Below are 27,032 nucleotides of genomic sequence, written 5' to 3' on the forward strand. Positions count from 1 at the left end.
CATCTGTACTAGTCCAAGCCAAGGCAAGGTGTCAGATACAAGACTACTACAAAATCATGGCATTCCTATTAATGTGTTGCTTCCCATCACACACACATGCTTTAAAGCAGTGGTTCCCACATTATAGTCCTTAGACCACTGCTGATCCACATATTGGTGATTCAGAGACAGCTAACTGCTCACATGGTGCTGCTTCTGCTAGTTTCCTGTAGCAATGTCACACTAAAGTCAGCTGAAAATACATCAAATATCTGCCTGTTATCACTGTGCCATCTAAACAATGACTCAAGTTGTCATTATGACTGAGCTTGATCTGGGTTAACTGCATTCTCAGGGATGTCAAAAATCCACACCCCTGAGAAGCACAGTAAGCCGACATAAATCCCTGTGTAGACAGTGCTAGATCAACAGAAGAGTTCTTCCATTGACCTAGCTACTGCCTTTTGTGGAGGTGGATTACCCATTCCAACAAGAGAATCCATCCCATTGGCATAGGTAGAGTCTACCCTGAAGCACTCGAGCAGCACAGCTGTGCCACTGTAGTGTTTCAAGTGTAGACAAGCTCTGAGAAGAGGAGGGCAGGTGTTACACTCTGAGAATTGAAAGGGAGGTGGGTCCATGTGGTTGTGAATGGGATGTGATGTGCCCTGGTGACACCCCATTAAAGATGTGATCCAAGCTATGAAAAGATTTGAAATCCCTTGCTTTACAGCATAAAAACAGATTTCAGGCTCTAGCAGGGCTTATTTTAGTTTCTGCTTTCTTGTACTGGAATTCACATGGGGAAGAAAAAATGCACATAATCTGAATGGGGCGATTTTCAGATCAGATACCCTGTAATCTGCCAGGGCTAGAAATGAATACTTCATCCCACTAGAAAGATGGTGGATAATGAGGTATTAGACCCGTGATCACTGTAAAGTCTTATCACATACTGATTGAGGACTGAATGTAGCAAGCCCTGGACCTCTCCCCTGTGTGATTTTCTATTCCTGCAGACCCCTACACAATGACCCCTTAACACCTGCTGCAGGAGAACACTGCTCCAGCCTACAGACTAAACGCTGAGACCTGGAGTGCTGTGGTTCCGGTAGAAGGGAGCAAACCTCCCAAAGTCCCAGGGCTATTAAGTCAAGACATATCTTGAACTGTGTTCTTGGATTTGAACAGATCAAGCAGCAGAAAGCAAGCACCTGAAGGAGGCTAGCTGACTTAAATCATGACACACCATTGGAAATATTGCCAGATCAGAGGCAGAAATTAATAGGAACAAGATAACCACATCTTTTGTTCATATTTTATTCATACTCAAGGTAACATGGCCCATTACTACTAACAGATATCATCAGTGGCTTACAGTATTAACCTCCCCGCACCAGTACACACACACACACACTTTTGCATCTTGCCACAATATTGACAGTATCAGGAGTTGTAATATTTTCATTGACCAGATATTTCATTGACCAGAAATCAATGAAAGATAAATTCTTTCCTTAAAACATAACCATCTGTTACTTGATGTGGTATGGTGCACTGTAGATCTTCTAATGTCATTGATTTGAGAGACCCAAGCAGGTGAGAATAAAACTTACGGCCCCTCCATCTTCTCAGGATGATTATTTGCTTTATGTGCTGGACGAGTCCTGTTGTGTTAGCAGTTGTTTTGCTGAGTCTGTTTGAAGTACATAGTTTGACAGGGAGGGGAGTCAAATTCTGCTCTGTCACACTGGACAGCCGCATGCATTAGGGTAATTGAGGGCAGAATTTGACTATGTGTGCAGTGCCATCATTGGTGTGAGCAGCACGTGGGCCCCGATCTTGCACAGGTGCTTAACTGTACATAGTCTAGTTGATTTCAGTGGGATTACTCACATGCTTAGAGTTAAGCACCTGCATGAATTTTTGCAGGATCAGGCCTGTGTGAGTTCTGCAAATGAAGTGTAAAAGAGAGCGAATACAATGGTTTTCAATTCATACCATGATTTAATTGATGTTGAAAAGCATGTGGTTTAAGCATCCTGTAATCTTCCACGTCACATATGGAGTGTAAGCATTCTGTGAATAAGCCCTTCTGGTTTATTTCTAAATCATAGTTGACAAATTTCCAGGTGACACTAGTAACTGAGTTTTTTCCTCTTTCTTTTAAATCACAGCTACTCCCACGTTGCCCAAAAAGCCATCGGGCAGAACAGGTGAGGATCCTTATTGATTTATCATTCAGAGTAATGGGTTGTTTCTCTTGAAAACATTTATGGTGAGCAATGAGTTATTCTCTTACTGTGAAGAACTGGGAAACTTCTGGTATACTGTTAAGAAAGAACGTGGCTCAGTTTCCCCATACCTCATACTGGCACATGCACATCCACCCACCCCCCCGGGAATGAAGGCATTAATTTCTTTCTTGAAACAAGACAATCGGTGGAGTTAAGGTGAGAAAGTCACCTAAAGCATGAATGAATTGTCAAAAACTAAAATTACTATAAGAGTAATTAATGCAAATCTGTAGACAGTTAAATAGGTGTGCGGAAGTACTGCTCCCTGGGGGAAATTGCATATACTGGTTTTGCCTGGGATCAAGAGGCCCTGAAAACCAAGAATTGAGTGTGGTATGAAGTGGTCTGTCTGATATAGGGCAGTGTCACTCTCATCTGAAGCAAGAACCAACAGGACATAGTAACCAAGAGGGACGGACGCTCCTGAAAGGGTTTGAAGGACTTTGAAACCTACCAGGAGCTCTATGTAGAAGATGGGGACACCTGGTAAGACAGGCACACATAAGCTGTTCATGGTTTCCAAGATAGAGAAAACCTATAATTCTTTTGGCTCTGACTAAATCCTTTGCCTATGAAGGCTGGCTGGTCACTGGTGAGCCGTATCATAGCTTCTGGGAACGGAAGGTGCTGAGCTAAATTTGGACTTGCTAAGGTGCGCACAGCTTCAGGAGGAAATTGCAGCATAAATCCAGTGTCTGAAAAGAGGGGAATGCCTGTTCCTACCCAAAGAAAGGTGGTGGCTAAAGGCCTGAGACCTGAATGGGGCATCTGCAAAGAGGCCATGAAGGGATCAGCAGTACAGTTACTTTGGGATCTGTGACATATATGGTGGCAAAAGTGGGATCAAGGACAGTGGTGAATTTCCAGTAAGTGCCAACAGCCCCGACAGCAAGTACTGTTGAAGGAAAAAGCACAGAGTGTCCCATAGCCTATTTAGGATAGGACTAGGGAGAGACAAATAGAAAAGGTTAGGTGTGAACAGTTGAAGAAAGGTCAGCTGGTTGAGACATGCAGAGAGACACAGCTAAACTCTCAGGAGCAGGTCAACTAGCTGTGCCTTAGAAGACCAGAAAAGGAGTTATGATCCAGGACTATGAGGGACACCCAGATCACTGACAGAGTCCAGCAGGCCCAGGAAGTCGTGGAGACACCACTGTAGTTGGAATAAGGCAAGACAAAAGAGGCAACTTCTGGTTTACAGGTAGAGGAGGTGAGGTTACAGTTGGAGGGAGATAAACTGGGCTTTGAAGTCCAGCAGTTTGCAGACTGCAAGAAGCAACGATAGCATGAGGAGAAACAGGGCTAGCATGAGCAAGAAGAGAAGGACAAGCCGCAGCAGAGAGGAAAAAGTGGAGAAGAATGGGCCTGGAAACCCCTGATTCAGTGAGTGGAGCCAGACCCCACATACTTGGTCCTACCGGTCGCAGATTTTGAGGGAATGTCTAAACTGCAATTTTTAGCCCTGTGGCACAGAGTCTCAGAACCCAGGTCAGGTGACTCAGGCACAAGGGGCTCAGCCTGCCGGGCTGAAAAATCGCAGCATACACATTCAAGATAGGGCTAGAGCCTCAGTTTGAGACCCACCCCACTTGCGTGGTTCCAGAGCTGGGGCTGCAGCCTGACCGCAAACATCTGTACTGCAATTTTCATCCCCACAGTCGAAGCCAGAGGCACCGGAGCTGGGCCAGCCGCAGCCATGCCCCTGGTTTTTTATTGCAGTAGAGACGTACCCCAACGTCTTATCTTATTTTAGATAAGAGGTTGACATGAATTTATTTTTAAATGCTCTTGAAATTGGGTGTGAATTGAACATGGTGATGAAGGAAGTTTTTGGGAATTCAGAAAAAAAAGAGGGTATGAACTGTGCTGATATTGCAACCCAAATTAGGATGTATATAAGAAAATGGGAGCTAGTTGGGGAATTAGCACAGATGGTGAAGTTTATGAGTTAATGAGTTTGGAACAGTTCTATAAACTCTGCTCCCCGGACCTGAAATCATGGTTAATAGACAAAAATCCTAGGGAAGTATGTGTAGGTGAGAAACTGGCTGATCATGTGACTAGATGGCCTGGGTTTAATTAAAAAAAAAATCTAACAGGGAGGGAATGGGACCAGGGAAAAGGGGTCAGGGTCAAGCAGCAACCCACCCCCACCTGGGAGTCCTCCTTGAGTGGGAGGAAGACCACCTCAGAAGGACCCCAAGGTGAGTGGGGAAAAGCATTGAGTCACCTCCTAGAGGATTGCCCAGTGCACCCAGTGAGGCCCAGTGTGATCCTGGAAAAGCCACTGGTAGCTAAACCTTGCGGATAACTGTGTGGCTGAGGGCTTGTCTACATGGCCCTGCAGTGCAGCCTACGGGGATGTGAATTGCAGCATGCACTGAAGCCTTGCACTGTATCTGCCCTGCATAGATCCTGCGAGCATGAACTAAAGGTACCGAGTTCACGTTAATATAGTCCTGTTTCAGACAAGCCCCTTGAGGGAAGGAGTCACACAGAGTCCTATTCTCCTCGGTGCAGATCCATTGGGTTCCCAGTGGGAGCGAAACTTGGTGGGAGTTAATGGAGAGACACTGATGGGATGGAGAGATTCTGGAACAGAGAGCATGGCGGTTAAACCCTGTGTAGCAAAACCGCATCACAGGCTGAAAGGGTGACCATTCCTGGTGTGAAGCCCTTTGCACTGCCTGCAGCCCAGATTTCGGTGCAGACACAGGAAGGACCGGAGTGCTGTTGGTTGGGATCCTGAATGAAACACCTTTTGACGTACCTTTTGGAAGTTAGGTTATGGCTTTAGAACCCATCCAGCTTTCTCCTGGGATGGCAGAGTGTCTGAATCTGACCCGTACAATTCACTAGGAATGTACATAAGAATGTGTATGAAATGATCAGCCAGAGTGCAAACAGAGTAGCTGACAGGGAGAAAGAAGGGTGGGCGTGGTGGGGGTTAGTCACCTTCCTCCTGCCTATAACAAAGGGAAAGCAGGGTTAAGCTCAGGTTCCCAGTGTATGAAAACAGATACCTGGAGGAGACAAGGCCACCGCCCATTCCCACTAAGAGATGGGTCTTACTGACTGCCTGAGTCCTGTCCCCCTGGCTAGGGAGGGAGGTAGCCCTTTGCCCGCCCACACCAAGGAAGTTGAGGCAGCGCAGAGCATGGTTGTGACTGAGTCCCCGGCTGCAACAAGGGAAACTGAGGCAGTTAAGGAGCACCTCCAAAGCAATGATACCAACTCCATAATGGGAAGCACCCAAGTAAAGCACACCACAGCTGCTTGGGAGATTGCAGAGGTGACTACAGTCAGGAAGGGGGGAAGCGAGTTATTCTCTCCCATCTGTAACCCCCTGATGGGCTGTGAGAATGTGAATGAACAGGATGGGAGAGGAATCGCCACCCACCTAGTCTCTGCATCTGGCAAACTAAAGGCAAACCTAGTGGGGCATGGGGTCAGGCTCTGCCTTCTCCCCCACAGAGAGCTGGAGGTGATGCCATGGGGTCCGGAGTCCCTGTCCTACAGGGAGGTTGGGCATAGAAAGGAATTTGGCTCTGGGGAGGGTTGAAGATTCTGGCTTGCGAAAAGTTTGGGGTCCCTCAGTGGCTAAAAGCACTGCACGGTTAAAAAGCAGCTTTGTGCGGAGCCAGGCCTATCTGACCAGGGAGTTACTTCCTATAATTCCCCAGTGGGGGAACCTCCAAGGCACCACCAGAGCAGCCAACCCCTTGAGGAACAAAGGATTGCCATCGTCAGTTCATAGACGCCAGATGAGAGGTGAGAGTGGAAGTTCTGGGATGACAGGAGTAAGCGTGAGCAAATGAGAGCTCTCCCTGGAAATGCACCTAGGAGATTCTGAAGGGGAAAAATAGATGGGTCGGATGTCAAATGGCTCTGTACTGCTTAATGACCCGTACGTCAAGCGTAACGAGTAAAGCCAATACCACTTCTTTGTCTGTAGGATATGGGGATGGTTTGGATGATTTCAGTTTGTCAGATGCACTGGATGACCTTCCCACCAAGCGACGTAAGTAACGTTTTGACAGGAAAATCACGATGAGTGGGAGGTGGTCAAAATGTCAGATACTATGATTCTTCATTTTGTCCAAGACTGGTGTGTCCATGATTTAATAAACTCAGCTGCAGCTCCTGCACAACAGGGCTGGGCCAGCTTCCCACTCTGGGCATGGTGACCTGGCACACGGGGTCACAGCACCATTCAGGTTTGGCCCACGTGCCCTTCTGTCATTAGGGTGAAGGGGTGGCCAGGCCAAATTTGAGTGAGTGTTGCTGAGAGCCCATATGCCAGGTCACACCACCACTCACTCAAATATGGCCTGGCGGCTGGCTCCCCTCTTCCCTTTCCCTGCATACCATGATAGAGGGGTGCCCAGGCCAAACCTGAGTGACACCACAACCTCACGATTCCTGGAGTGGAGAGCCAGGCTTAGCCCTGTGGGACAGGAGCCGGCTTTGCAGGGTGGTGCGGGGTGGGCTTACTGTTAGCAGTTGATTTGCCTAGTCTCTGTTTGAAGTACATGGTTTGACAGGGGATCAAATTCCGCTCTCTGCTACAGTGGACAGCAGCATGCATTAGGGTAATTGAGGGCAGAATTTGACTGTGTGCATGCAATGCTATCATTGGTGTGAACAGCACGTGGGCCCCGATCTTGCACAGGTGCTTAACTGTACATAATCCAGTTGATTTCAGTGGGATTATTCACATGCTTAGAGTTAAGCACCTGCATGAATTTTTGCAGGATCAGAGCCTGAGTGAGGTCTGCAAATGAACTATAAAAGAGAGCTAATACAATGGTTTTCAGTTCATACCATGATTTAATTAATGTTGAAAAGCACGTGGTTTAAGCATCCTGTAATCTTCCACATCACACATGGGGTATAAGGATCCTGTGATGAATAAGCTCTTGTAGTTTATTTCTAAGTTATAGTTGACAAATTTCCAAGTAACCCTAGTAACTAAGTTTTTCCCCTCTTTCTTTTAAATCACAGCTCCTCCCAAGTTGCCCAAAAAGCCATCGGGCAGAACAGGTGAGGATCCTTATTGATTTATCATTCAAACAAAATAATGAAAACATTCATGTTAACCAAAGGGTTAATTTGCTGCTGTGGAGAACTAGGAAACCTCAGATTTATTTTTTATGAAAGAATACGTGACTCAGTTTCCCCATACCTTGTACCACTCTCTGGGTGAAATTGCATATACTTGAGTGGATTCAAGGGGCCTAGCAAGCAAAGAACTGAGAGTGGTAGGAGGTAGCTGGTCTTACATAGAGGAGGGTCAAACCAGGAACTGACAGGGGCCTTAGGTGGAAGATGGGGGTCATCTGGTAAGCCATGTGAATAAGCTGTTTGTTTTTAAGGTATGTTTTCTCTGTATTGCTGTTGGTTCTGAATAAGTCCTTTGCTTTATGAAGGCTGGGTGGTTGCTGGGCACCCGCTTCTAGTCTCTGCAGGAGAACAGGACTGTAGGTGCTGCCCTAAATTCAGACTTGCTAAGGGCATGGCTACACTGGAAACTTCAAAGCGCTGTTGCGGGAACGCTCCCGTGGCAGCGCTTTGAAGTGTGAGTGTGGTCGTGCGTGAGCGCTGGGAGAGAGCTCTCCCAGCACTCCTGGTAATCCACCTCCACGAGGGGATTAGCTCAGAGCGGTGGCAGCACGGCTCCCAGTGCTCGGAGCCTGTCTACACTAGCACTTTAAAGTGCTCAGACTTGCTGCGCTCATGGGGGTGATTTTTCACACCTCTGAGCCAGCAAGTTAGAGCGCTATAAAATGTAAGTGTAGACAAGCCCTTAGATGATCAGAGGGAGCAGCAGGAGGAAATTGCAGCCGAAATCCTCAATCTGGAGGGAAAGAGACAGACCTGTTCCTGTCTGAGGCTAGAGGCCTGATATCTGAGTCCCCCTCAAGCAAGCCAGGAAGGGGGTCAGAGTTGCAGTTACCACAGGAACTGTGCACATACAAGAGATGTGCCCCAAGCCCTGTGCACATGACAGGAACTACCACATTCAGAGGCTTCAGTGACTTGTTACATTAACACATCAAGACTAGAATTACCAAGGGTTTAGAAGAGCTGTGCTAGCAGGACGCTGTTACGTTATCTGTGTTCTCTTAGCACCTGCAAGCCCTAGTCTGGCCCAAGACCCCACAGTGTGGTGCTGCACAAACACAGAACATGCAAGCTCTTTGGGCAGGGACTGTGTAATGTACAGTGCAATAGATGCCGTTTTTTAAAACTGTTCTAAGCTTTTTTGAAATCTGCTTCTGTAGCACAGGATGGACGTGTGGGCAAGGCCCTGGGTTGGGACTCAGGAAATCTAGGTTCAGTTCCCAGCCTTTCTGCTGATTCCTTTGTGACCTTGGGCAAGTCTCTCAACTGTTTTGTGCCTTTGTTTCCACAGTAATAATGCCCTACTGCCTCATATGTTCCCTGCTCAAAGAATGGCAGCCGCTTTCTTTCCTTCCGTGTGTAAACACAACAAACTATTCTCAGTTTCATTTTTCTTGTACGTGTTTCTGATCATCCCTGACACAGGAAATCTCTGTTGAAACAGTGTAGTTCTAACTAGCTGTGAGGAGACACTTCCCCCACTCTGTGCCTTTTCAAATGCCCTTGCTGATTAGATACGGACACATTTGAGCATCTGCTCAGGACCCATTTGAGGAAACTTGCTTGGTTTCATAATGAAGTGAAAGTTTTACCATCTGCAAGTTCTCCAGCTCAATTCCAGCCAAATGTCAGCTGAAATGTAGACGGGCCAGTTGAGTAACAGCTCAGCCCGTCAGCTTGAAATAAACTGCAGCAAGCGAGAGAGCTCCAGAAACGAACACACTCACTAGCCAAAGCAAACCCAGCCTAACCCTTTGGCCAATATGGCTTTCATTAGGAATGCCAGGAAGACCCAGGTGGAAACAATGTCATGTAACATCTGCTGAGTGTTAACTATATTTCTGAGCTTCAAGAACAACTCCAGCAGAATAAAGAGATTAAACTTTGTGATGGGGGACATCAAAACTATCGGAATGAAAAATTGTGAGCCAGATCCTTCCCTCCATTCTGGTGGTGCAAAGGAGTGGGAAAGCTAGCGTAACTGGCCATCTCGTGGTTCCCCCAGGATGAGGGAATCGCGGGAAAGCAACATAGCTGGCTCCTATGTCCCCCTGTGGAACGGGTATGTTGGGGCGTGGTCTGAGCTCTGGCAAGCCTTGGAAGCCCAGACAGACTTCTGGCAGCCATAGCCCCTGACGCTGCTCTAAGATATATCAGGGTCAGGGCTAGCACAGAACTTGTGGAGGATCAGGAAGCCAGAAGCCATTGCTCCTGCTCAGTTTCATTCTCCTCTATTCAAAATAAAGGAGGAACAAAAAGCCAGAAGAGAACTACACCATAAGCTAGTACCCAACAAAAGCCAACTACTGTGTAGAGGGGAACAATTCAGCTGCATTTAGCTGTTCGTGAGCAAAGAGATATACAGGGAGAACAAGATTATTTGAGCATAAGCTTTCGTGAGCTACAGCTCACTTCATCGGATGCACAAGGCGTGTATTAATGGGAAATGGGAGGAGAAGGTTCAGAAGCTCACAATAGCCAGCTCAGATACCACAGTGATAGGCACCTTACAAGAACCTAGATAGACAGTTATCACTGGTCCCTGCCTATGATCCAGCACCAGTCCTGGCATGCATAATAAATACATGCATGATCCAGAAATGTCACACCATGTTCCATTTTTCAAAGTCAGTAAGTTTTCCATATTAGAAAAAGACACCATGGTGTGAAATCCTGGCCCCATTGAAGTAAATGGCAAAAGTCCCATTAATTTCAATGTGGCTAGGATATGACCCCATAAATCCACGTGGTTTTGGTCAGTGGATGCAGGTGCAGGGTTGGTAGTAAGGAGCAGTCTGCCAACTTTATTTTGATATGTGGCAGTGAACTGCTAGTTGCATGGTAGGATTTGCGTTTAGCAGACTGACTAGCATTCAGCTGACAGTTCACATCTGGCTTTCCCATACAGTGCACTTCTGTAAATAGCAATTGCACTGTAGATAAGAACTATGAACACTGGGATTTAGCCAGCTGTATATCTCAACATGCCTTTAACATGCGGACACGGGGTGCCTGCTCTGGATTCAGTCCCTGGTGAGAGAAGTCTAATTCAAGATGCCTCACTGAGAACTTGAACTCGTCTCCTTTGCCCCAGAACATTTTTTAAAAAGTATTCTTATTCAATTGGTGTCATTTCTTGTTCTGATCTGAGTCTTTCCAGTTTCCATGTCTAGCTTCTGCATGCTTTTCCTGCTGTGAAATTGCTCACACAGCCAAGGTTCTTAGCACTGTTCCAGAAGCTAGATGGGCATTTACAACTAATTTCCTTTAGTGAGCTCTGCCCTTCAGAGATTCCCTCAGAACACAGCCTGGCAGATGTGCCAAGGCACTTCATGTTCTTGGGCAGCCCTCCCTTTAAAGTGCCATTTCCATTCTCCGGCTTGTCCTGTGCTCTGAGCTTTCTCTAGTTGATTAGATTCTGAAATCCCTTTCTGTCCTCACTCCAATTTGATAACATGTAACTTGCTCAACCCTAGACGGGGCGGGGGAGTGGGGGTACAACACACACACACCACGTTTCTGGCTCTAATGAGCAAGATGGCTCTGTTCTAAAGAAAGCCCTTTTCTGGGAAAGCATGCAATTAAGTTATTCCTTGTATTGCATTTCCAGTATTGCCTTGACAACTGCAAGCATTTTCCTTAACACTTTTCACAGCATTGTGTGTCCATTGTAAGAGACTATCAGTGGGAGGAAGGGGACAACCCTCCCCCCATTGCAGTACAATGGGTCCAGGACACACAAAAGGTCCAGATCTAGGAGATAAGGTGGCAAATTAGGTTGTAGTCAGTTTAATCTGAAAGTTTTGCAATGGGATTGTATTCTAACAAGCAGAGCTCTGGGGTATCTAGACACCTTTTCTCAGCTGACCTATTGTGAATCTTTGTATCTTACTGATTAAGACACACTGATCTCTATGTACAATTTCTCTGTGTGAGACATGACAAGGCAGCCATGAGCCCATGTTTCCCAGCAGGCACTACAGGTAATTGTTCTAATGCTGCTAATGCTGCCTTTAAGAAAGGGAATTAAGGCTGCAGAGCTCCTGGGAGGTTGGCCACAGGAGTGGGCCACATGTGCGCTCAGGGCCATTGATAAGGTTCTGCAGATAATAGACCTGCACAGTGCAGGCTCTTCACGTTGATGTTGAATGGTTTGCATCGCCTGCCTGGTGCAGTCACAGAAAGCTTTTCAACAGCAGAGTCGTGCTGACAGAATCATGCTGTTTACACAATGGTGAGATTTGTTTTTTCCTTTTAAAAATAGGGGACTTCGATTTATCTGACTACTTTGACACCCCACTGGAGACTACAACAAAACCAGGAAAGGCAACCACTAAACCCTATCCAAAGAAGCCAGGTAATACTGCATTCCCTGAGGCACTGTAGGAATGCATACAGACCATCCCACTGCCCAAGATTCCTCTCTGGGGTGTGAATGAAGGAAACTGCTTGTCAGTGTAACCATAAGAAGCATTGCCTAGTGTTTTGAGCACAGGACTCAGAGCAAGGAGACCTGGCTCGCACAAACACTTATTGTGTTATCACTTAATCTGTAAAATGCTGGCATTAGAGTCCTACCTAGAAGGGGGATGGAGACTTAGTTTTAGTGTCCGTACAGTGCTTTGGGGCCATGACTGAGTCCTTCCTGGCTATTAAAACACCCTTACAAGAGAGATTTAGTAATGCACAATATTAACCATTGGATAATCTTTTTAACTAAGTGTGGTAGTCCCTCCTCATTGGGCAGAAGATAATGGATATTCCAGCACTGAATGCAACTCACATTGGAATCTAATCTCTATTGATGGAGTGCCCATGTACTATAATCATCATCATCATCGTACTCTGGGTGACAAAAGTGCACAGTACAGTAACTCCTCACTTGAAGTCGTCCCGGTTAACATTGTTACGTTGCTGATCAATTAGAGAACACACTCGTTTAAAGTTGCGCAATGCTCCCTTATAACGCTGTTTGGCAGCCACCTGCTTTGTCCACTGCTTGCAGAAAAATCAGCCCGTTGGAGCTAGCTGGTGGGGGCTTGGAACCAGGGTGGACCGGCAGCCCCCCTAAGTTCCCTGTGGGGCAGCTGCCCAGCAGGCTATCAATTGCTGGGCAGTTCAGCTGTCCCTCTCCCCTCTGCCGTGTGCTGCTCCTGCCCTCTGCCTTGGAGCTGCTCCCCGAGCCTCCTGCTTGTTGTGCAGCCGGGGTGGAGGGGGGGAGAAAGAAGGGTGCTAATGTCAGGATGTTCCCCTCCCCCCTGTCCCCCGTTTATCCCATCTCCATAGAGCGGGGTGGGAGGGACATGACAGGGCTCAGGACGGAGGGAGCTTGCTGGCAGCAGTTGCTGTCTCAACTTGCTGATCTACTTAAAAGGGCAGTGTACTTAGAGTGGGGTGAGCGTACTTAAAGGGGCAATGCGGGTGTCTCTCTCTCACACACACAGTGTATGTCTCTCTCTGCCATGCTGTCTCCCCTCCCTCCATTCGTGCTGCCTTGTAGAGTGTGAGGCTACATTAACAATGTGTTAACCCTTGAGGGCTCAGCTGAGTTCATCATTTAGCAGAAAGGCATTCCGTGGGAAACATCCCACCTTCTGACTCTGCCACCTCAACCAAGCTTCACAATCATCATTGCTGTGTACAGTATTAAATTGTTATATATTATATATATACACACACACACACACACACACACACATATACTGTGTGTGCGTGCGTGCGTGTGTAAGTTTTAAATAAATAAAATAGTCTTTTGTCTGGCAAAAATTTTTTCCCTGGAACCTAACCCTCCCCTATTTACATTAATTCTTATGGGGAAATTGGATTCTCTTAACATTGTTTTGCTTAAAGTAGCGTTTTTCCGGAACATAACTACAATGTTAAGTGAGGAGTTACTGAATTGCTAATGAGCCAAACTCCTCTGGAGTTTGAAACGAGCCTCCCTTACCCATTCCCAGAATTCATAGAAGGAGCGATGTATGCAACAACAACAGTCCTGTGATACTCAGCAGTGTCCTCAGACCTTAGCAATTATAGCCATCATGGCATGTGTTCTAATAGACACACGTACCAATGTGTTCTGTGCACATGGGTACTTGAACGTAGCTCCGCAGAACGGATTGCAGGGAGGAGTGTCTGCTAATCTCAGGTGAGCAAACCCCGGAGCACTAGAGCTATGGGAGGGTCCTAACTTTGTAGCACAGGCCCATGGATTGTACTAGCACCCCTCTCCCCCAGTCTGATGTGCTGGAGCTACAAAGGCCTGCTAGGGTATCTTCTTATAGCCTGGTAGGCTTTTGTAATGTAACTTTGTTGTGGTCTTGTTCCTTCAGATGATATTAGTTTATGGGATGTGATCCACACCACCACAACCAAGAAGCCAAAAACCACCAAGGCCCCACCCAAAAAGAATCCAGGTGAGTGCTAGTTCTTGAGTGGTACATGGGACATCAAGAGCTAGTTCCAAAGCAGGAGAAGCTAGCAGTGCACAAACTGGAGAAATGGTGGAAGCCACAACCTCTCCCAGCAATCACCTTCTGCCTCACTTATACCCAGCCCCTTTTATTTTCATCCTACTTTTATTTTGTTCACTCAGTAGTCCTGGAAAGTAGGGGGTCTGATGTATCCACCTTTACCCCATGGATACACTGAGCTGGTCCTGGCTGGGTAGCTCAAGCAGCACTTCTCTGGTAGCACCAGCTACTTAGGAAGAGTTACTTTGCGTTTTAAAACAAAACTAACAAATTGTGTATAGCCCTGACTGCTGAGAAGAAAACATTCCAGACGTAAAGCAATGAAGTGCTGTTTCAGGTGCCCCACTGAAGTCAATGGAGACGTCAGTGGAGTTGTACCTGGTTACTCCAGCAGTGAATTTAGTTCCAAGATTCTAGACAGATAATCTGAAACATTATTGTCGCTGAGACTTTCTCCCATGCGTTTCAATGAGGTGTTGACTCTGGAACCTAATGGACACCAAGCACTATTTCTTAGCCAATCATTTTGCCAGGCGATGTGGGCAGAGTTTTGGTGATTTTAAATCTTGCTCTGCTTTGAGAGAGCAATCTTACTTTCCCGCCAGTGAAAGAGTCAAGAAATTCAATTAGCTCAGTTACATTTGTGCAGTAGTCATTTAATAAACATAGTAAGAGGCTGTTCTCTGTTTAAACTTAAATTCTCAGGATATACAGCAGTGTGTTTTCCCCCATTACTGACTATTTCAGTCAGAAAAGCTGCATCTCAGAAAGTACTTCCTTTCCCTTTAAGATTCCCCCCTCCGCCTTATTTCCACACTCTGAACACATAGAATTGTCTATTTTGTTCTGCCCTTTTCTCTCCTGCTTGATTTATATGATTTCCTGGCATTTGATCCACTATGCAAGACAATTTCTGCAAGAAGAACATGACATTTATCACAACACCAGCATGAGAGCACAAAACCAAATGAATTGCAAATATCTCCCATGATAGAGTGACCAGACAGCAAGTGTGAAAAATCGGGACAGGGGGTAGGGAGTAATAGGAGCCTATATAAGATACAGTCCCAAATATCAGAACTGTCCCTATAAAATCGGGACATCTGGGCACCCTATCCCATGATATTATATGTTTAAACTGAAAAAAAAATAAAAATAAAAAAAGTCATCTTTCCCGTTGACACTGTCTGACAGGGTTGAGGATTTTCTTTCTTAAGAACCTTTGTCAGAACTAAGGAATTAGATCAAGGAGTGTTGAATTAAGTACCTTGGAATGTTTGGTCCAAGATAGTAACCACTATGGTATTTTATAGCAAAGGATCCTGCGGACTTTGACTTATCTGATGCACTAGATGATCAGAATGATGGGAAAGGCGGTGGGAAACCAAATGTAAAACCTGGTGAAGGTATGTAGATTAACTTTCTTACTCTGCTCTAGATCCTGCAGCGTAAAGCTGTCTATCCTTTTTCTTATGACTCGGGGGAATGCAAAACACAGTGGGGAAGAACAGAATAGACCCCCTGGGATGGTGCCTCCCTTTCAGATGATTACGGTGGAGCCTGTGCTGATTTACAAAAGATGAAGGACCCTTCCCATCCCTCCATCAAGTCGCTATGTAGTTTTCATTGTTTAGTGCATCCTTTCATTTAAGCAGTGAATTGCTGCAAATGACAAAGGCGGAGGAAATGGAGAGATTTAAAGCTGCAAGAGCTGGAGATTGACTTTTTCAAAGAACTAATGCTTCTTCTAGCCTCTCATGTAAATTTATGGCATTTCCCTGTCTTTCCCTTACACATGACAGGCCAAGTTATTCCCTTGGATAGAGTATACAAACTCGCCCTCCCCCTCTTTAGAATGGCACACACATACCTGAAGGCCAAATAGGGCTCTGCAAATTCAGGGCTTTCTCCACTGAAGTCAATGGATCAAGCCCATAACAAGGGATCAAGCCCATAACAGAGGAAACATCTGTTATTGCAGAGTTAATTAAAGGGAGATAATATATTTTGTATTAAAGGACTTGCCTAGTTTTTCATTGGCTATTTGCACATTTACGTATTTGTCCCCTTGTTTTATTTCTTATTTTCCCTCTGACTCATGAGCTCCTGGCAGGTCTGCTATGTTGTCCCTACCTGATAGTTTATTGACTGAATGGTACATGCTCGTGACTCTTCGTCATTACCAAGACACAGAAATCCAGAGCAGTCTTAATTCCCAGCCCAATATAGAATATGGGCTGGACTTAACTGGGATGGGAGGCCTCTTTCCATTCCCAAAATATTACAGGTGGAGACTCATTTGTCTGCAGTTATTGTTCCTTGAGCACCAATCTAGAAAAGACTTGCACAGCCTTTGCATAGAATATACTACTGTACAGCTTGTGTAATTAATAAACAGATACTACATTAGATTTTATTAGCTAGGTGTCTTGCAAGTACTTCGATTTCAAGGTTTGTTTAAATATATTAGACTTTGTTCAGGAAAATTTAAAGAGTCAGTGTGTCAGTACCAAGTTTCAAAAGCTAGACGCTCTCATGGTAACGTATACCCAGTCTTAATCAGCATTGGTACAACTTACATTTTGGCCTCCATTCAATTTATTAGTTTTGTTTTTAATCTTATTGCAAATCCTAAATCCATAAATGCTGTTTTCTGTGATCAGTTAATGAATAGAGAATCCTGTTCCAGGCTCGAAAGGTAAAGGTAGCCCTTCAAGAGGTGGAAAACAGGGTAAGGAGTCTTGTACTGGCTCCCAGCCGTACCTCTTTCCTTTTATGAATCTCAGCTTTCTGGCACGCGCTTTACTAAGCACTGAAAACTTCTGTTACTCCTCTTCTATCTGCAAAATAAATTGGGAATTTAATGGTTTGAATATCTACGCTATTTTTCCTATTAATTCAGGACTGTCTTGTAATTCTCAATTTCAGTTTTGCATGTATTAAACTTATTTTCTCAGTGATTTTCTCTCAGCTACTTGTGTTAGAAATGTGTTCATGCACAATCCTTCTGCTGGAGATACTACAGTAACACTTAAAAAAAAAAAAAAAAAAAAAAGCCAAATGTAGTAGCATTCCATGATGAGAGGCCAGATACCCTTTTCTGTCAAGATCTGCTCAGTACAAGAGAGAGGTGGGGCTCTCAGGGAGTCGTTATGCTCTGCCCTTCACAGCCACATTGGTTAGAGCAGCCTAGGGGTTGTTCTAATCTATGTCAGTTGACAATAGTTCCTAAGGGACTGTACACCAGCTGAGAACTAGAGGAACACAGCAGCATTCCACCAGGGCTGGAATGGGGATAGTGTAACAACCTGCTGAAAGCTCCCTCTTGCCTCCAGCTCTTATTCCTTAAATAAAATGCCTGGAGTCTGGTTGAAGGTCTTTTTTATGCTGCCCTTGTACATGAAGTCTGCTGACTATATGTTGTGAAATACAGACCTCGTGACCCTTAAAATTGGCTCCATATTTATTTTCATTAAACACTGTCTGTTGAGGTACTTTTAAGCAAGAGAGGTTTAATAAAGATCATCAGCTCAAACAAGCAAGGAAGTTAAGTCCTGTTTGAGGGAGAAGATATTCCTTAAATATTGCCAAGCCTGTGGGATGCAATTTGGACGCTCAGTATGTGCTTGTAGCTTACATGTAATATTCTTAACTCTTCGAGGAAACCATCTGTTTTCCAGTTCCCATGTTGTACTTTTCAGGAGCCGTCAGGACTAGATTCACAAGGGGGATTTAGGTGTTGTAATACTGAACAGTGCAGCGCTTAACTTAGGGCTTGTCTACCACTTACCGGGGGATCGACGTGTGGCGATTGATGCATCGGCGGTCGATTTATCACGTCTAGTGAAGACCCGATAAATTGACTGCAGATCGCTCTCCCATTGACTCCTGTACTCCACCGGATCGAGAAGTAGTGTGGATCCCATGGTCAGTAGATCCGAGCTACGTCAATTTGAGTTACACTATTCACGTAACTCAAATTGCGTAGCTTAGATTGAATTTCCCTGTAGTGTAGACAAGCCCTTAGGAACCCAGATTCACAACCCCAAATAATGCACAGGGAGAGTTGGACACCTGTCAAAAGAATTCACAGAATCCAGCATACTGAACGGGGAGCTGCCTAAGGTAGCCAATAGGAAATGACGACGAGGAGAGAATTGGGGCCTAAGCCCAACCCTTCAAGAGAGAGTTAAATGCCTAATACTGGATTCACAGCCACGAACCCTCTCCTGGAGTCCGGCATCTGTCAATCAGTCTCTGCTCACAAAAAATAGTGGTGCAACCCTTCTATTCCATAGTCTAGTGGTTAGAGCACTTCTCTTGAGTGCGAGAGATCTGGGTTCACGTCCCTGCTCTGTCTGGTTTGGAACAGGGATTTGAACCTAGGTGTCCCCTATCCCACGGAAGTACCCTGACCACTGGGTTATAGAATCATTCATTGTCCTTCTCTGTCCCAATGAATATTGAATTAATTAAGAGTGGAACTTCAAGCAAAAGGGATTGAGACATCTCCACCCTAGTGGTCTGGGCACTCCCCTTGGGACTTTTGGATGAGGAGGCTTTTTCAGAGACAGCTCACTTACAATTGATTTTTGAGAGACTTTATGCACCTCTCCTATGTAAATAATGCAGACCTGGTATGCCTGAAAGTGGGTTCCTCTTTGCTCCATAGGAGACTTTTTCAATAGGCAGCCAGGGGTTGTACAAACCAGAATTGGTCCAGAGCCCATTTTGTACCAGCTGATACGAGTGCAATGAGAACCCTTTCAGAAGAGCTACGGGCCTGACTTTTTCTAGGAGCTGAGCATTGGCCTTGCCCGCAAACAGCAGGTGCTCAAGACTTCTGCAAAGACTGAATCAAAGTGATTGAAGTCAGTGCCATTGACTTCAGTGGGTTTTGGATCAGCCCAAAAATAAGGCCCTAGTGCTTAAGTTGGATGAAGCCAATGAAAGGCATCTGGGAGTAGATACAGAAATTGCTGAACTAATCCTTTTGGCAGACCAGCCGTCCTCCCGTTGCATGCTTCCCCCCCATGTCTTGTGGTTTCATACTAACCAGTATTGATATTTTCAGTTACTAGTTAAATGAGAAAATCTGCCCCTCTATGAATACAATTATGTACCAGACCCAAGCAAGTACTGCATGACCACCAATAGAAAGTATGAACAGACAATAGACCAATGGGACTCTCTTAATCTCTGCCATTCCTGAACTTGGCATACAGTGAAACGGTGAGATGTCCACACAGATGGGAGCTCTTCTTGAATTCAGAGTTGGGATACTTATGAAGTTCAGTTCAGAAGACAGACTGCACTTAAATTATATTATCTACATAGAGGTGATGCAGGTCAAACGTGGCATTAAGTGAATAGCTGTGTAGTAGATGGTAGATTTGTAAGTAAGAGACACTGTCCCTTTTGCATGTCCCAGCAGATCTGTCAGTCCCAAAGCACAATGTGGGCACTGTCAGGGAAGTAACATTTCAGCAAGATGCCTAATTGCTGATGCTTATCAGATTTTCACCCTCTCCTACTCTCTACAAATACAATAGTGCCACCTGCAACCCTTCTGGATAGTTTCGCAGAGAGCTTTCTGGGTACCAGGGTTAGTAGATATAGCTGAACTACTCAATAAAAGGCCTTGAATATGTAACATATTGCAACGTCTAAGTTACAGGAAGTCAGCACATCTTGTTTGGGGTTCTTTTTGTTTGTTTGTTTTAGCATTTTCAGATGACGATCTGGCTGGGGTTCTGGACGACGGGGAGTACCATCCTGATAAGAAGAAAGGTAGGTCTTTACACTCTGCTGACCAAGTCCATTATAGTTTGTTTATACCCCAGGTCAGTTAATACACAGTATGACCCTTCCATTTGGAGACTAGGAATGGTGATAGAACTGAGATAGAGGGTGTAGTGAGTGGACAGACTGGTATTTCATCGTTATTTACATTGTGGTAGCGTTTACATGCGCCGATGAGGATCAGAGTCCCATTGTGCTAGGTGCGGTAATAGATCTTTTAAATATTGCTACAGCATTCATTTTCATTTGTTTGTGAGAGAAACAAAGTGAAGTCAATCTAAATCCAGAATAACTAGTCTCAAAGACATAAGATGGATTCATTTATCAGTTCTTTCATTGTTGTTATTATGTTAAGCAACACAATGGCCTAGGTATTAATGTTGTGCTCAGGTACCATGGTGTATTCATGCCTGATATAATTACCTGCACTGTGTGCTATAGTCACCTATAATTACATCTGCAGTGTCTGGTTATAGTCGCCAAATCATCTGTTTTCCATGATGTGGCTGCTACCAGTATGGGTGAATCTGTCATTCAGCAGCTGGCAGCCAAATCCAGGTGCAAGACTTTCACACCCACTTCCACCCCCCAGCCTTCCCCAGTTCTCTTGCTCCACTGAAAGCAGTTGTAATATAATCTGAGCAGCTAATCTAGTATAGCACCCTGCGCAAAAGGCAGTGGAGAAATTGGAGCGGAAAATGAGACTGATAAGGAGTCACATGCGTAAATTCTTGTACTTAAATCACTGCAGTAGAGCCTTGCATCACTAACAGACAACACAAGCGAGTCCTGGTCCTTGAGCTAAGAGATGTTGGTGGAAACAGAGACTAGGATCAAGCACCATGCTAAGGCCTTTCATGGAACGGAGATGGAAAAGCATTACTGCCAGCAAGGCTTATAGAAAGTTGATGGGGAGGTAGTTTCAGAAGCTGAAAACTTCTGCAGTGAGACTTTCCAGAAAGGCACGTGACTCCTTTTTGAATCTTCTGCTCCCAATAGAACTAGCTTGAAGCTAGGAAATTTGCCAAAGGAGAAGTGTGTTATGGCCACGGGGAAAGACCATGGCTAGCTCTGGCAAAGAGGCACATTAGCTTCATCCCAGCAAAGCAAAGGAGAGAGGAACGCAGGGTGTCTGCAGCCTTCATGGCCTCCAAGACCAGGGGAAGTTTTAGGAATGCAAGGAAGAGAAACCTATGCAGGTGAATTTGTTCCCTTATTAGCACTGTGTCCTGTATGGATGCCATCGATTGCAGTACAGGAGGGAAGAGCAGCTCTGCTGATAAAGGATGCCACCCTAAGCTTGTCCACAGGTCACTTCAGCCACCTCTCCTTTGTGGCATGATTCCAGAGTAGCCTTTTTAACATGATTCTGGATTACCCACTGAGACATTGGAGGAGGAAAATGGCAAGGAACAAACTTGTAGCCCACTGGCAGGAAGGAGAGAACCTTTGGACCATTGGTTTCTTTAACTCCAAAAACAGTTACAATTTATGACTTAGCCCCCCTTCCCCCCATTGCCCCCAACTAATTAGTTTCCTTAATTAGCTTTAAGTTATTTGAGGAGTGATTATTTTATTTTTAATGGATATCAACTAAACTTCCAAAAGTTGTATTTTACCAGATAGCATCTTCCTTCTAGGATGAACCCCAAGCAATGACCTACTGTCAGAATGTGCTTTTGCTCCTGTTGAAGTCAGTGTTCCTTAATGTCAGCAGGTGTTGGGTGAGGCCTTCTTCATCAGTTAGGAAGTACTGGTTTCACCTATGGGTTGAAAAGTCCTCTGAGGAATGATCCAACTTCTAGTGTAGTCAAGGACAAGAGTCCCACAGCATTGGGAACTGGTTTGGGGAATTGGCTTTCATGACTAGTATTTTGAAAATACAGACATTTTGCCTCTCATGGTAGAAAAGATAAAAGTTTCCCTCAACTTTCTACCACTCACTACTGGTTATTGAGAGTTAAAATGAAGACATCAGGCTGCATGTTTGTGAAGATCCACAATATTAAATATTAAAATAGGGAAATTCAAAAGATGAATACCTCCAGCCCAGTCAACAAACTGCGCTAAAGACAAACTGCATTGGAGTAATTAATATTATGCTGACCCGCTTCCATAAATTCAAGATTTATTTAGAGTGATTTAACTGTAGATTTTGGAGGGAACTTTTCCTCCTAACCCTGTTTCTCCAGGGAAAGCAGGGGGTTTAAATAGGTGTCAGGCGAAGTAGAGATTCCTTGGCATTATGGAGCTTAGTTGCACATTTTTCTATTGACAGTGCAAGTGTGCTGTGTGATTCCATACAGCATGTCAGTTATCATCCCTTTGTCGTCACTGCGCAAACCATTGCTTAGCACAGGAATAGGGTATAGAGAGCTCATCTGCCCTACAGAAAGGACTACCCACTTAAGGCGGCTCCTCTGATAATATGTATGATGTCTTAAGTCTTCACAACAAAAGCAAAGAGAAAGGAGAGGAAGAGTCATCAAATCCCTGGAACTGATCCTACCTTACGGCGAAAGAATGAATAGGCCTGGCAAGCCAGGTTCTGGTTCTGAGCTACGGTCTGTGGCACAGGTCCCATTGTACCGAAGTGCATCCTGAATAAAGGTCACTGCTTCACAGTTTGTAGAAGATGCAATAAAACAACAAGGATCATCACAGCTGGGATTCTCTGCTGGAATGTGAGAATTCTCACCGGGATTCCTGCCTGGGTACTGAATCATGTCACTGGTTTGGCTCCGATTGGAATAAACGAATGTGAGAGTCGACTCATTTTGGTATAAATGCCTGCTAAATACAGCTTGTCAAATCTCTGAGCAGCTGCTGTGGGCCCAATTCTGCAAGGTGCTGAACACTCTGAGCTCCCATTGGAGGCAATGAGGCTTTAGGGTACTCAGTCCGTGGTAGGACTAGATTCTGCTGCATGTACCTATGTCAGTGCGGGGACCTAATTAATCCTTGGAAAAAGGGGGAAGTCACTTAGCTCTTCATACCTCCAGCCAGATCTTCTCCTTTGACTAGAGATTTACAGCCCCAGTGTAGGGTCAGGCTTTGGCCCCACTGAGCCAGTAATTATTACACTCATGTGCATCACACACACACTGCCCTCTCCCCACCCGCATTGCACACGTGCATAACTTCATAGTGCCTTAGTTCTCAGAACATAAGAAAATGGAGGTACCATGAAAGAGAAGTGTGAGGCTGATTAATGGGCTGAACTGTTTTAAGTCAGCCTGTCACCAGAGGGATGGAGTAGACTAGAGAGTGATCAGTTCCTACATGCCCCTTCCCCTGTGTATACATTTTCAAGCTGCGTGTGTTGCAGGCATCTCTCATTATGCAGGTCCCTCTTTCATCGCCAGCCCACAGCCTGGCACCAAAAAGCCTTTATTGGAGTGACCCTGGCGTTGTCTCAAAGGAAGCCGGGATTTCTAGACTCAAGTGCAGATACACATAAATGAAGCCACAAGCAACTGTAAAGCCTGCCTTTGAGGGCACAGCTCTAAATTTATAATCAATTCCACTTACAGCCTAACACAGTGTTACTGAGCCAGCAGCTGTTTAATTAAATACGAGGGTTACCTTAGTGTGCAGGTCTACAGTCATACAACAGCATGTTCTGTACTGCAGCTTTCCTGCAAATGTTACCCCCTACTCCCACCCACCACCGACACTGAGAAAATCATTAAAGTCACAGTAGGATCATGAAGGTGGCTGTCAGCTCGAGGATCCTGGGCCAGGCTGGCAGCCCTTTACCCTGCTGTGCTAGGAGATGGTAGTAAGAAAGTACTACCCCGCTCTTCTCCTCTCTGTGACTGTCTTCACTGCCAAGACACGTGTGTTTTCAACCAGGGCAACTCACGCACATAAAACCTTAGTGGAGACGTGGTACCTGTGGCTTTACCATGAGGTCAGCCTCCCCTAGCTGCCGCTCAGTAAACACTAAAGGACCATGTCTCCACTAGGATTGTACAGCAGAGTCACTACTGTGTGCTACTTTTCCCACAGTTTGTCAGAGTGAAGACAGCCTACGTTGGCTCTGCCAGCCGTAGCACAGCAAGGTAGCTGTGTCTGCGTGTGGGCTGTGCTTTCACTAGCGGCTGGTTTGTTGAGAGAGAGCGGAGCGGGTGTGTGTGTGGGTGTCTCCTCCATGCATGCTACACAGGTTCAGCAGAGGAGCCAGCGCAAGCAGTTGGTGGGGAGGGGAGCGGTTTGTGCGGGGGAGCAGGCACCAGGCATTCTGCCCCCCAGAGCAGCTGCTGGCATCGCCGCAGTGCCTGATACCTGCCTGTCCACCAGAGCCAGTGCAGCAGGGCTGCGGTGACAGCAGAGCACCCCGCTGCCCGCTCTGCACCCATTGCCCTGGCACGAAAGGGCTTGGTGCTGCAGGGCGAGGACTAAGTGTGTGACAGGCTGGCAACTGGGCCTGGCCTTGTGGCTGCACAGCTGCTGCCAGCTATTCTTCTCAGCCTGGTTTCAATTCCGCTCTCATTCTTGGTCTCCTCTCCTCCTCCCCCCAACTCCGCCTGCCTGTCCCATTGTGTCTTTCTGTCCCAGCTTCTATTGTCCACGTCTCGGGGTGGGGGTTGGCTCCGCGGGGACAGGGACACAAAAGAGCAAACTGGTCTGGTCCTGGGTCTCTAAGGGCACGTCTAAGCTACAAAATTGTCGCTTTAACTTATGTCGGCATGCAGCCACCACAGTAATTACATCGCTTGTGCGTGTCTACACTTCGCTGTGTGTCGGCGGTGCGGGTCCTCACCAGGAGCGCTTGCACTGACGGCACTCAGTGTGGGGTGTTGTGGGATGGCTTCTAAAAGCCAGCAACAGTCGATGTAACCAAGGCAGTGTCGTTGACCTAACTACATAGACACTGACTCTATGCCGCTCGTGGGCGGAGTCAAGTCGGTGTAGCGGGCGAGTTATGTCCACGGGAGCGAAATTCTAGTGTAGACGTTTACAGAGTTAGGTTGATGTAAGCAGTTTCTAACTCTGTAGCGTAGACCAGGGCATAATCTGTACTCAAGAGTCGCGTTGGCTGGCTGGCCGCTTCCGGAACAGGGGAGCTTTCAGAGAGCCCAGCCACTGTTTTACATGCAGCTCTAGGATGCATTTGCAGTGTGTGGGGGGGGGGTGGAGCGAGTCCGCCTTTCTCCCACCCTGGGTGGGGCAGGCTGCAGGGCGCAGCTGTGGGTTACAGCAGTGGATTCAGTCAGGTGATGGGGGGCAGACCTGAGGCCCTCGCATGAGGAAAAGCACTGCTGTTGGCTTTGATCCCCAACAGGCACCAATGAATGTGGATCCCATCCTGGCAGCATCAGCCCTAACGCCCCTTGTCTTTCTTCCAGGTGGCAGCGACTACGATGCAGGTAGGTAGTGACGCACAGAAGCCCAGCTCCATTCAGCCCCAGACCAACCCTGCTACCACAGCATCTCTGAGCGACGGACACGCATGAACACCCACCCCCTGCCCACCACATTTCCCAGACTAGTTTGCTTAAGAGGCTACAGATGATAAATCCTGGCCAGTCTTAGAGTCTGCAGAATAGCCCAGGTGACCTGGGGGAAGGGAGAGAACAGCTAGACCCATGGGACAGTCATTTTGGACCCCGATACATATTTAAGCACATCTGCTCTTCTGCTTTGTAGGCACCACCGCCGAGACTGGGACAATAGCAGGAATAGCCAGTGCTCTTGCCATGGCATTGATCGGTGCCGTCTCTAGTTACATTTCCTATCAGCAAAAGAAGTTTTGCTTCAGCATACAACGTAAGTGGTTCAAACGCTCTGAGCAGAGCACAGAGCCTGCTGGGGAAAGAGGAGGAAAGCCCCTTGGGGGGGGATGGTGCTCAGCACAGTCCTGAGCACCTCGCCTGAGGGTCCACATAGGGTGCAGCAACCTTCCCTCTTTCTGTGCAAGAGAAGGGGGCTGCGGACCCCGGGGAGAACCCTCCAGGGATTTGCCGTGGGACAGCCCCACTGGGAATCCTCTGAGACGTTAACGCACCCTCAGGGCTGTGGTACCCACCTTGCACGGGAGCTCCAGCAGCATCAGCTCATGGGAGTGATGGTGCTGCTTGGCTGTGTACCTAGCCAGGAGGCCCAAATTGTTTGTCAGCCCGTGCTGTGGCTCTCCATGCTAGGTAGCTAAAAGACCCAGGGTTTGTGGGAAGGGGCTTCCCTCATTACACTGGAGATGGGTGGGGGAAAGGCAGGAGTGGGGAGCAGAGGCAACACGAGAGGGTCTATGCGGGAAGCAAGCCTGTGTGTATAATTGGTGAGATACACCCAAGGCCTCCTCCACAATCTCTCTGTGGCATGACATCAGGAGCCGAGCTGTACCTTGGGAAGTTCAGGAACAAGAAGAGTGGTGGGGTAGACTGGATATTATTATTGTCTGAAATATTATTATTGTCTGAAATTATCCCTGTGGAGGGGGAGAAGACACCTCCCCACCACACAAACCTGGCTCACTAGCAGGCAGAGGAATTTTGTAAGGATAAAGCATTCATTTTAAATTGAAACAGCATGTATCAGCTCCAGCTCTTGCAAGGGGCGGCTTTGTTCCACCCCATGCAGGAACTCTGGATCTGAAGGGTTTTTTTCTTATAACATTAACCATTTAATTGACCAAACTATTCAAACCCACCATTTGATAAGGGTAGCAGCTCCTCCAGCAGCTATACCCCTCGCCAGTGTAAATGAGGGGACTCAGCTGCTCCCTTGCCTCTGCACATGGAATTGTTGACTGAACACGCACACACGTTAGCCCTGACTCAATTGCAGGATACCAGCATAAGCGAAACAGCCAGAAGTTTCTTCCAGCTTAAAATGATGGCTCTACAGCATTTCATTACAGTCTAAGACTATCCTGGGGTAGAATCTGTCCAGACAGTAGTGCCCAATGAATGACGTAGGAACGTACCATGGACTGAGGAATAAGAAAGAGTAAATATAACCGGAACTGAAAACTTACCAGTAGGCAGAGAGGGGAGATACAGCAAGCAGCAACTGATTCCAAAATGGCCTCGCTAGCGTCTGTCATATTTAAAGGACTAGCCCCAGAAAGGCATGCTGGGAAAAAGAAGTTCCTATAAAAGGAAAAAGCCTGCAGTGGGAGTCATAAAGGAAGTAGCTATAGCAGTATTGCTTGCCATATAATTGTATTTAATAGCCTCAGGTTCTTCCTCCTTCCAGGCATCTGTTCGTATAGTCCAGTTGTAAAGATTGCCTTTCAAAATAAACATTTCCATTCTTTTCTCATGGGGAAAATAACGAATGCAGCAAGCCAGCAGTCGCAAGCAACCCTACAAAAAAAGCAAAGCGGAAGGAGACGATTTCAGGGGGGAAATGG

General features: G+C 46.3%; 1 protein-coding gene across 4 annotated transcripts in view; it reads left to right on the top strand.

Moving 5' to 3' along the window:
• CD99L2 (CD99 molecule like 2) overlaps window positions 1-27,032 on the top strand; it is an 84,704-nt gene that overhangs the window by 48,022 nt on the left and 9,650 nt on the right. Inside the window, exons 3-12 of one of the 4 annotated variants that reach the window (XM_037909700.2) lie at window positions 2,157-2,195; window positions 6,232-6,297; window positions 7,281-7,319; window positions 11,665-11,757; window positions 13,733-13,816; window positions 15,187-15,279; window positions 16,563-16,604; window positions 19,598-19,663; window positions 25,027-25,047; window positions 25,328-25,447. In XM_037909700.2, the coding sequence (XP_037765628.1) occupies window positions 2,157-2,195; window positions 6,232-6,297; window positions 7,281-7,319; window positions 11,665-11,757; window positions 13,733-13,816; window positions 15,187-15,279; window positions 16,563-16,604; window positions 19,598-19,663; window positions 25,027-25,047; window positions 25,328-25,447 (663 nt within the window). The remainder of the gene's footprint in view (window positions 1-2,156; window positions 2,196-6,231; window positions 6,298-7,280; window positions 7,320-11,664; window positions 11,758-13,732; window positions 13,817-15,186; window positions 15,280-16,562; window positions 16,605-19,597; window positions 19,664-25,026; window positions 25,048-25,327; window positions 25,448-27,032) is intronic. The other 3 variants (XM_037909701.2, XM_043523027.1, XM_043523029.1) reach the window with 3 other exon arrangements.

This window comes from Chelonia mydas, chromosome 9 (assembly GCF_015237465.2).
Source record: "Chelonia mydas isolate rCheMyd1 chromosome 9, rCheMyd1.pri.v2, whole genome shotgun sequence".
Lineage (NCBI taxonomy): Eukaryota > Metazoa > Chordata > Testudines > Cheloniidae > Chelonia > Chelonia mydas.